Below are 11,993 nucleotides of genomic sequence, written 5' to 3'. Positions count from 1 at the left end.
GTCTGTTTCCGGTTTGAAATTAGCACAATGGTCACAGAGAATGCGACTCTAGCTCAAGCCTTTCTTCTCTTGGGCTTCCCTGGGCCACAGACCCTACAGCTTTCTCTTTTCATGCTGTTTCTGGTGATGTATCTCCTTACCATTGGCGGTAATATGGCAATCTTGGTATTGGTCAGTACTTCACACCAGTTACATACCCCTATGTATTTCTTTCTGAGCAACCTGTCATTCTTGGAGATCTGGTATACCACGGCTGCAGTCCCCAAAGCTCTGGCCATCCTGGTGGGAAGAAGCCAGACCATCTCATTTTCAGGGTGTCTTTTGCAAATGTACCTGGTTTTCTCACTGGGTTGCACAGAATACTTTCTCTTGGCAGCCATGGCTTATGATCGCTATCTTGCCATCTGCTCTCCTCTACACTACCAGGCTATAATGAACAGTCTACTCTCAGCACAGCTGGCTCTGAGCTCCTGGATTTGTGGCTTCCTGGCTATCTCTGTGCCAACAGCCCTCATCAGCACCTTGTCCTTTTGTGGTTCTCATGCAATGAACCATTTCTTCTGCGATATTGCACCCTGGATTGCCCTGGCCTGCACCAATACGCAGGCCGTGGAGACAGTGGCTTTTGTGATTGCTTTTGTGGTTATCCTGAGTTCCTGTCTCATTACTCTGATTTCGTACGTTTACATAATTAGCACCATCCTGCGGATTCCTTCCGCAAGTGGCCGAAGCAAAGCATTCTCTACCTGCTCCTCCCACCTCACTGTGGTGCTCATCTGGTATGGTTCCACAATTTTCCTCCATGTTCGAACCTCCATCAAGGACGACTTAGATCTGACCAAAGCGGTCCATGTCCTCAATACAGTGGTAACTCCAGTTCTCAATCCCTTCATCTATACCCTTCGTAACAGGGACGTCAGAGAAACTCTGATGAAGAAATGGAGGAGAATGTGAACCTCCTCAAGTGCCATATACATTTCCTGCGTGAACACAGGACTGAATACTTTTGTAATATATTTTTATCACTTACATGAAATTTTTTATGGAGTTGTGTGTGCTGTGCAAGATATGAATAGTTAGAAATGTTTATACAAAAGCATAAAAAATGGGAATGTGAATTTATTTTGAGGCACAATTTGCTCTTTGAATGTATATATGAAAAACGTATTATTTGACTCTGATAGTCATAAAGTAAAACATTAATTTTACAAGGATGTGAAAAGAATAAGCCAAGATATTGCAGATAAAGTGTAGATGAAGAAGTACATGTGAAGTTACAAGATACTTTCATGTTCCCTGTATAGTAATATACAAGCATTACAATAGAAAAATAATAGATTATGATTATTTCCAAACAGTAGATTACAAACAACCAATATTCGTCAATGAAATACAGGTTTTTCCTAAAATCAAAGATCAGTTGCTATTTCTATACAAAACAAGCAGAAGATTAAAATTAACAAAAGGAAATGGTTGTATGTACTGTTTTGTCCAAAACTAGATATAGAAATATTCTAACGTACCCCTGACAGCACTACAGTTGAAAGGAAACAGAGAAACAAATCCAAGAAAAATAAATGTTTAAGCATAGTTGTGACTTAAGTTACAAGAATTCTGAGATAAATCTATTCCTGGAAAATGAGTGCTTTCTTTGGTGGTAGAATTCTGGTTACTAGACCTGAGGTATATTTTCCTAGGAAGATTATAATATTTTGAGGTCCTTTAATAATTCCTCTTGCTCCTTACCCATTCCTCATCCTCAGGGGGTTTTCAGTAATGTTTCATCAATTGATGAACTGTACACAGGCTTCATCAATGGCACCTGAAATAAAGAAGCAAAAACAAAGAACTTAGGCGTCTACTTGAAAGGAACATTATGCACCAAATTTTTAGGAGCCAACTGGATGTTGTGAGCTTAGAACTTTAGTACCATGAGGCCATCCAATATATAATCTTTTTCTGTAACCTTTGGTTTTACTTACTTTCAGGAGTGCTGGTACAGGTGATTGCTTTTGTTGTTGGTGGTGGTTTTTGAGATATGTTTCAGCTGCAAAGTCCAAGCCGGCCTTGCACTGGTTTAGCGCCAGTATGATTTAGGCGGTAAACAGGCTACTGTTACTATCAACTATTTCCCATGATACTAACTTATAAGATGATCATTTAGGCAGTTGTTGGTGGTAAATGCCTTTAATCTTAAGACTTTGGGGCAGATGCAGACAAACCTCTCAATTTGAGGCCAGGATCATCTACCAAGAAAGTTCCATGAAGCAAGGATACAGAGAAACCCTGTTTAGGAAAAAATGAGCATTTAAAGATGATAAGACAAGTAGACATTTTTAAAAATTTAGTTCCCTTAGTAATGAAAATCTACTATATAAAAAATACAAAAAATTGTCTTAAGTTTAATGGATATATTAGTATCTCATTTGAAATTTGTAGATCTTTTCTTTCTATTTTGTCTCCTCATGGTTTTAATGCTACAGGACGTGCACAAGATCAAGCCCATCAGCATTTCATCATGGATGTGTGAGGAGCTCCAGAGCCTCAACATCTAGCTGAAGCATTGGGAGCTGATGGATGCTTTGGAGAAGGAAGATCTTTTTTCCCAAAAATATGCTTTAATATTATTTGTAACACTGTTTAAATTTAAATATAGAGATAAAAACCTGAGAAAATCTGAATATAAAATTGCTAATGCTTCCTTGGTATTGCTTTGAAACACAGAAGGAACACAAACACAAATCTATGCATTATATCTATACACACTTTATTTTTACATAACCACAATAATAAAAGTAAGTTTTCTTCCCAAAAGAATTTTTATACATACGTAGTTTATTTTTTAAAAAAAGGAAACAAATGACATTTTTTCATTATACATACCAATCCTAGTTCCCACCCTTTCCCCTTCTCCCATTTCTTCCACATACTCCCTAACCCACCCCCATTCACTCCAGGTTCTCCCTACTATATCTAGGCTGAGCAAGGTATCCATCCAAAGAGAATAGGTTCCCAAAAAGCCAGTACAAGTAGTAGGGATAAATCCTGGGGCCACTGCCAGTGGCTCCTCAGTCTGCCCCAGCCATGGACCTGTCAACCACATTCAGAGGGACTATTTTGGTCCTATGCTTATACCTTCCCAGTCTGGCTGGTGTTGCTGAGCTCCCATTAGCTCAGGTAGACTGTTTCAGTGTGTGTACCCATCATGGTCTTGACTTCTTTGCTCATATTTGCTTTTTTTCCCCACTTTTCAACGGAACTTTGAGAGTTCATCCAGTGCTCCTATGTAGGTCTCAGCCTCTGTTTCCATCAATTCCTAGATAAAGGTTCTATGGTGATATTTAAGATATTCATCAATGCAAATAATGAAAGTTTGACTTCTTCCTTTCCAATTCAAATCCCCTTGATCTCCTCATGCTGTCTTATTGCTATTGCTAGAACTTCAAGCACTATATTGAAGAGGTATGGAGAGAGTGGACAGCCTTGTCGTGTTCCTGATTTTAGTGGAATGGCTTTGAGTTTCTCTCCATTCAATTTGATGTTAGCTGTCGGTTTGATGTAAATAGCTTTTATTATATTTAGGAATGAACCTTGTATCCATAATCTCTCCAAGACCTTTCTCATGAAGGCGTGTTAAATTTTGTCAAATGCTTTTTCAGCATATAATGAAATGATCCTATGGTTTTTTTCCTTCAGTTTATTTATATGATGGATTACATTGATAGATTTTCGTATGTTGAATAATCCCTGTCTTTCTGGATGAAGCCTACTGGATCATAATGTATAATTTTTTGGATGTGTTCTTGGATTTGGTTTGCCAGTACTTTACTGAGAATTTTTGCATTGATGTTCATGAGTGAGATTGGTTTGAATTCTCTTTCTTGGTTAAGTCTTTGTGTGGTTTTGGTATCAGAGTGACTGTAGCTTCATAAAAGAAGTTAGGCAATGACTCTTCTGTTTCTATTTTGTGAAACACATTAAGGAGTATAGGTATTAACTCTTCTTGGAAGTTCTGGTGGAATTCTGCATTGAAACCATCTGGTCCAGGGCTTTTTTTGGTTAGGAGGTTTCTAATGACAGCTTCTATTTCCTCGCGATTTACAGGTCTATTTAAACTGCTCACCTGGTCTTGACTTAATTTTGGTATCTGGTATTTATCTAAAAAAAGTGTCCATATCTTTCACATTTTCCAATTTTGTGGCATACAGGCCTTTGTAGTAAGATCTAATGATTCTCTGAATTTCCTCTGTGTCTGTGGTTATGTCCCCCTTTTCATTTCTGATCTTGTTAATTTGCGTGTTCTCTCTCGTGCCTTTTGATTAGTTTGGATAAGAGTTTGTCAACCTTGTTGATTTTCTCAAATAACCAGCTCTTTGTCTCATTGATTCTTTGGATTGTTTTCTGTGTTTCTATTTTATTGATTTCCGTCCTAAGTTTGATTATGTCCAGTCTTCTACTCCTCCTGTGTAAGTCTGCTTCATTTTTTTTTCTAGAGTTTTCAGGTGTGCTGTTAAGTCTCTAATGTGAGCTTTCTCCGTTTTCTTTATGTGGGCACTTAGTGCTATGAACTTTGCTCTTAGCACTGCTTTCATTGTGTCCCATAGGTTTGTATATGTTCTGTCTTCATTTTTGTTGAATATAAGGAAGACTTAAATTTCTTTCTTTATTTCTTCCCTGATCCAGGGTGGTTCCGTAGTTGACTGTTCAGTTTCCATGAGTTTGTAGGCTTTCTGGGGGTGGAATTGTTGTTAAATTCTAACTTTACTCCATGGTGATCCGATAAGACACAGGTGGTTACTAAAAAAAAAAAAAATGTATCTGTGGATGCTTGCTTTTTGATACCAAGTATGTGATCAATTTTTGAGAAGGTTCCATGAGATGCTGAGAAGAAGGTATATTCTTTCCTGTTTGGGTGGAATGTTTTTTAGATATCTGTTAAGTCCATTTGCTTCATTACAGCTGTTAGTTCTATTATTTCTCTGTTAAGTTTCTGTCTGGTCGACCTGGTGAGAGAGAAGTGTTGAAATCTCCTACTATTAGTGTGTGGGGTTTGATGTGTGATTAGAATTTGAGTAATGTTTCTTTTACATATTTGGGTGTTTTTATACTAGGGGCATAGATATTCAGGATTGAGACTTCATCTTGATAAATTGTTCCTGTTATAAGTATAAAGTGTCCTTCTCCATCTCTTCTGATTGATTTTAGTTTGAAATCAATTTGGTTAGGTATTAGGATAGGCGCACCTGCTTGCTTTTAGGTCCATTTACTTGGAAAACATTTTCCCAACCCTTTACTCTGAGGTAGTATCTGTCTTTGACATTGAGGTGTGTTTCTTGTAAACAGCAGAATGTTGGATGCTATTTTTGTATCCATTCTCTTAACCTGTGCCTTTTTATGGGTTAATTGAGTCTATTGATATTAAGTGATATTAATGACTAGTGATTGTTAACTTCGGTTATTCTTTTTGGTGGTAGTGTTTGTGTGTTTCCCTTCTTTGAGTTGTGTTGGTGGAGGGTTGTCAGATGTCTGTGCTATTGTGGGCGTTGTTGGCTTCTTTGGGTTGAGGTTTTCCTTCTAGTACTTTCTGTAAGGCTGGGTTTGTTCATACGTATTGTTTAAATCTGTTTTTGTCATGCAATATCTTGTTTTCTCCATCGATGGTGAAAGAAAGCTTTGCTGAGTATAGTAGTCTGGGCTTGCATCCATGGTCTGTTAGTGTCTGCAGCACATCTATCTAATTAAATTGATTAGTCTTAATTATCAGAAACAAAACTGCAAAGTATCACAAGGAAACATAAAAAATCCTTCATAAAGTTGTTCTGGACTCTAAAAACAGTCTGTGGTTAGATAAGGCTGAAATTTTAAATAGCAAAGAAGCCAAGAAGTAAAGTAATATCCCATGCAATCTAACAAAAAGGATTAAGAAGCTATATGTCTAATAAATGATTTCAATTTATTGTGTGTAAGAAACTAAAATAATGCACTAGCAAAAAAGTACAAATTTTAAATGAAAATAGGCAAAAGGTCCAATATACTTACTAAAAAACCACATATACAAGTCCAAGAGCTATATGAAACCTCTAAAATCACCAATTATCATGGAAATGTAAACATAAACCAGAATGACATGCAACCTTCATAGTTGTTAGCTTACCTGTTGTCAGACAGAAGAAAATGCCTAGCTTTCATTGGAGGTGAGAAGTGACAATTTCCTCACTGAAATTAGAAATATAAACCATTACAGCCATTTTGGTATATGCAATAGAGTTTTCTCAATGATGTAATTTTATGTTATCTAAAAAGTAAATAAAGTAATAAAAATAAAGTGATAATCGATTAGTTACATGATGAGCATCCATTTCTCAAAAGAAAAACACATATATCAAAGAAATTTCTTTGGCAGATTACAGACTTGTGCATCATACAAATAGATAATGTGTAGAATCAAATTCTTACAATAAATAAATACATAAACTATCTAAAATCTTTCTATATTCTCTATCATCTGCTTATCTATCCAACTATATATATAATATATAATCTATTTATTTCCATATTCTATCTAACTATCCATAATGAATAACAATGGGCTTGGAACCAACATATTTAAATAGTTGGTTCAAGAGCAGTAGTGATATTTATTAATTAAATTTCTTCCCTTTTATCCCCTTAAACACATTTTTCAAGTAAGTCAGATTGTTTAGTTATCATATTGTATATTGTTTTATACAAATGTCTACAATGATAACATAATTTTATTTTATAAAATACAGTCAGTTATTTTACTTTTAAAAGTAAATCCAAAACAAGGTAAATCGTTTTCACTGACTCAAAAATAACCATTATTTTAAAAAAATGTTTTATTTGTACTGGATATTAGACAACCACATAAATCTCCTGTTTCTTGCTATCATATTGAAAATTATATACTTTAGGCCCTTTTTTTCTCATGGGTCCTGGGAAGACCAGCTAGCTCTGTTGCACTGCTGAGGAGTTCTACCCAGAGAGATCCTTCATCTGGCGATGGATGGAGATGGAGACGGAGACCCACATTGGAACACTGGACTTAACTCCCTAGGTTCAAACGAGAAGCAGAAGGAAAGAGAACGTGAGCAAGGAAGGCAAGATCAGAGGGAACCTTCATCCGGCGATGGATGGCGATACAGACGGAGACCCACATTGGAGCACCGGACTGAGTCCCCAAAGGTCCAAATGAGGAGCAGAAGGAGGAAGAACATGAAAAAGGAAATCAGGACCGCGAGGGGTGCGATCACCCACTGATACAAGGGGACTGATCTAATGAGAGTTCACCAAGGCCAGTTGTCTGGGTCTGAGCGAGCACGTGATCCAACCAGATTCTCTGAATGAGGCCGGATTCTCTGAATGTGGCTGGCCCAGAGTCTTTCTGAAAAGCCATTGACAATGACACTGGGACTTGTTTCCTCTGCATATACTGGATTTTTGGGATCCAGTCTGTTTGGATGCTCACCTTCCTGGACCTGGAGGGAGGGGGGAGGAGCTTGAACTACCCACAGGGCGGGAGACCCTGACTGCTCTTGGGGATGGAGAGGGAGGAGGGGAGGGAGTGAGGGGAGTGGGAGGGTGTTGGGAGGAGGGGCGGAAATGGAGACTTTTGTATTTTAATAAACTTTGAGAAAAAATAAATACATAAATAAAACAAAGAGCAGAGATCTTAAATCTCAATATCATTTTATTTGTTTTAGTTGATCGAAGATGTAAACATAATTCTTATGAGATTTGGGGCTTCATATAATTTGAAGTTAATTGAATACTAAAGTATTTTTTTATGCTTTCAAAATTTAACTTTGAGAATTTCCATTTTATTTCTGTACTAAAAGTGCAAATTCCTTCCATGATGTTGCTAGTCTAGGTGTATGTTTGCTACAACGTTTTCTGACAATGTTATCTATAATAAAATTCCAATTGTTAAAAGAAAAAAAAATAAAATCTTGAGCTGGTGACTATGATAATATAGTGGTGGTATATGTTTTGTATTCTACTAGAATTGGTTTAATAGCTTATCAGAATTTCATTGGTTAGTCTTAAAGTTGTTGACAGTCACATAATGAGAGGGAAAGGAATTACTAATTAAACTTTGCCATTTCCACCTGAAACAAACCTTAAGGCACCTGTTCCTTTTCCATCCCCATGGTGTCACCTTAACATCCAGGAGACACAGGTTTGAGAACGGTCAACAATAAACTTGTTATATCAAAAAAAAAAAAGAAAAGAAAATATACTTTATTTAGATATAGCACATCATTATAAATACAAACAATTTAATTAAACCAGTAAAGTATTGAAGCAATAATGTATCTGTAAGGATGATATAACATTCACTCAGGTACAGTTACCCTGGCATAAACAAATAGAATAAATCTCTATGTTAAACTATGTTAAACATGAAAATGCATGCTCATATTCAATAATTGTTTATAACAGTGAAAATATCAAACAAACAGGCCAGTGATGCCATGACATTGACATGAATCTGTCCCACAGATTGTTTGGCCTTGTGGAATACAAACATAAATAGCAATGAAAGAATGAACAGATTTATAAACGATTTATTTCAGGAAGGCATTGCACTTGAGATTGTTCACTATATTTAACTAAAGATTAATTTGACCCAGTAATTTATTTGTAGATCCCTGATTATTATTTTATAGAGGACTAAATTGAGAATATTTATACACCGCCTTAATCTTAAAATTATTTTTCTATATATTATTCTTTTTATACTTTTTTGTAAAAATTACATTTAAAAAAACTTTCAAATTTACTTTTTTTAAAATCCATGGTTTTTCATATTGCAGGCAAGGGGTCTACCATTGAGTTACATGTTTATTCTAAATTCTATTGGTAGAGACTCTCCAGACAGTAGCCACCCAATAATCCCATGAATCACTTGTGTCTCTAATAGTTCTCATTGTTTAAGCCCCTAACCTATGTTCTTATAATGCCTTTTGTGTGGCATGAGGCTACATAAAAAGCAAGTCATTCCATTTTGTGATTATTAATCAGTATAGGCATGTTTTAATTGTCCCTCTGAGATCCTCTTTAATATAACTCTAAGCAAACTAACTCAAGGTACTGTCTCTCAGGAACCCTGAGTTTGAATGAGAGCTAGCAATCTTGATATACCGTTACTGAGGAGAAACTTATATATAAGAAAACATAGAGAGATACTTAGAAACTGACTGTGACTACTGTCTCTTTTGAGTTTTCCTGTTGATTTAATACAAGATTCCACTCCAGTATAATACATCCCAGGCAAGCACTGAAGTGAGTATTTGTGAGAGTGCTAGCTATCAAATTATGCTATTAATTAGGATATTTATGAATTAAATAATGTATACATCCTTTCCAAAACAGCATGAAAGAAGATCTATCCATAGTTTGTAATCCAATTCAAACAAAGGAGAACTTCTAATCCATGTATTTTTATTGGCTGGATGACCTCTCAGTTGTTTTAATTTCATATAAAATACGAATAAATCAGCCTGGCAATATTGCCCAAAACCTCTGGTTTCAATTCTCAGTACAAAAACAAAACAAACAATAAGAAAAAAAAACTGGAGTTTAACAGAATCACAACTGATGAATAGAATATCAACAATGTGAATGGTTAGAAAAATGCTTAGCAAAAATTCTTTAAATTTCCTTAAATTTTTAATTTTTTAAAATGATTTTGAATTTTAATTTCAAACACCTCTCAAGAAAAAACTGTTTGTATAAGGATTTCATTACTCATTTGATGTACATATCCTACTTGCTCTAGTTAAGGATGTGATCATTTCTGGAACAAAAAAGGAAGAAATTTTAAATGAACTCAAATCACTGTCTCCTTCTAAATATAGGGAACAAAATGTTTTGGGATATTGTATACAGTTGCAATTTGCAGAAACAGGTATAACATTGGTCTGGGATCTCTCATTGTTCCAAAATCTGGAGTCTAAAGTGTCTTTTCGTTCAGAGGATGCTTCAATAGCAAAACATGGACAATTCTAGGGTTACCACCTGATGATTGCTTATAGTACAGAAAGGATATGTATGTAAGTATTGTCATACTCACATTTTACCTTTTGGTCTTAAGGGAGTATGAATCAAATGGTGTAGTTCAGACTGTCTTGAAACATTATTAAGTCAATGCTGGTCTCAGACTTCTGATGATCCTGTGTCTTATCTTCCTGAGTGCTGTGATGACAGGTCTTTATCAAGATGCCCAGGATACCACATTTTATATTTTTATGATTCATAGAATTCCTATTTAGTCAGGATCTTTCATTCTTATCTTTCCTTGGTCATTTTGAAATCTCTAATAATTAGAAGTGCCTATTTTCATCTCTGTTTTAGTACTTTAGCAGTGGCAGAAGCTAGGCTAAAGACAATGCTATTTTTTACACAATGCTTGAACATATTTGATTTATCAGTATTAATTAGAGAACTGCCTAGAATGAAAGAGTCTGACAGAAGTCATCCAGGAATAGAACATAGGATAATTTCTACCATCAGATTCCCATGAAGCTCAAAGGCTCCTTCAATGTGTTTGCTCTTTGCTGTGCCATTGATACTGACAATTTCCGAAGAATGGCAGAAATTATGAAGTATGATTTAGACATGGAAATTCTCAATAACATTGGAGCAAAAACCACATGCCATTAGATGACAAGGATCATGATATCAATGCCATCGTGCTAACTCTATGATATGAGTATGTTTGTTAACTCTATCAATATCAAAAATCATTCCTTATATACAATAAGGGCAATAATATTATAGGTTTAATCTTACTCTTAGGATTAAACAAATACCATGGTGAATTACACAAAAATTATGACTATGTAGTATAAATTATTGTTTAATAGTCTTTGTTCACGTGTCATTGAACAGACTTAGACTTAGACTTCAAAATTACTCATTGGGAAAACATTGTATTTACTGAGGATTGTGCCTTCATTCTGACAAAATAAACCTGTTTAAATCATCTCTGTATGTAGTTACAGGTATTGCATAACTTTATTTTTCTGTGGTTCTTAATTAATAATGAAAGATAAAGAATGTCATATTTGGATAAATTAATTTTTTAAAACACTAAAGAGGTTGTAAATATAGAATTATATCAACACACAGGTCTCCTCTAAATTAATCCTATATGCGAGCATCAGGGAGGCTTGTCTAAATTTAGGAAATACTGCACATCAGTTCTTCCCTTAGAGGTGTGATATATCCCTGCAGTAGGAGGCCACCTTTTATTTAGTGTTTATTTCCAGCCACCCTGACTCCTGAAATAACCACACAGAAACTGTATTAATTAAATCACTGCTTAGCCCATTAGCTCTAACTCCTTATTGGCTAACTTTTACATCTTAATCTAACCCATTTTCATTATTTTATATTTTACCACATGGCTCATGGCCTACCAGAAAGGTTCTGGCGTGTTGGTCTCCTACAGCAGCTCCATGGCTGCGCTATGACTTTGTCTCCTTTCTCCGAGCATTCAGTTTAGTTTTCCCCACCTAGCTCTACTCTACCCTAACACAGGCCTAAGTCTTTATTAACAATTTCTTTATTTATAATGATGTTCACAGCATACAGAGGGGAATCCCACATCATATCTCTATTGACTATCTGCAAGATAATTTCTTGCAGTTTATTTATTACATTCAGGCTTGATATTTCACAGACATACACTTACGTATATTTAAGATGTTATCATTTACTTGGGACAACACTTGTCGCTTTCTGAACTCACTATATTCATGCTTCCTTTTTGATTCATTTTAGTATCTCTATTTTGCAATTTATTTCTTCTAGTCTCTCATCTTCATGATCTTCAAAATATCCTTCAAAACTTGTAAAAACAATATTACATTTATGTGGCCTCAGAACAGAGTAAGACAGAAGAAAATATCTCTGTATGAAGAAGTCAAGCAGCAGTCATGGAGAGAAGTGTAATTGGTAAGGAAGTA

General features: G+C 35.5%; 1 protein-coding gene across 1 annotated transcript; it reads left to right on the top strand.

Annotated features, from left to right (window-relative positions):
- Positions 1-27: 27 nt before the first annotated feature.
- Or6f1 (olfactory receptor family 6 subfamily F member 1) lies at positions 28-954 on the top strand. Its single transcript, XM_048435329.3, has one exon. It carries the CDS (start codon positions 28-30, stop codon positions 952-954), a length of 927 nt encoding a protein of 308 aa, XP_048291286.3.
- The last annotated feature ends 11,039 nt before the right edge of the window (positions 955-11,993 follow it).

The sequence above is a fragment of the Myodes glareolus genome, chromosome 24 (genome assembly GCF_982192425.1).
Source record: "Myodes glareolus chromosome 24, mMyoGla1.1, whole genome shotgun sequence".
Classification (NCBI taxonomy): domain Eukaryota; kingdom Metazoa; phylum Chordata; class Mammalia; order Rodentia; family Cricetidae; genus Myodes; species Myodes glareolus.
Note: the sequence above shows the minus strand (reverse complement) of the source record. Positions and strands in the feature narration are given on the sequence as shown.

What these genes read in the sequence shown, in the direction of transcription:
- Or6f1 (XM_048435329.3), top strand. Translation starts at nt 28, where the DNA reads ATGGTCACAGAGAATGCGACTCTAGCTCAAGCCTTTCTTCTCTTGGGC.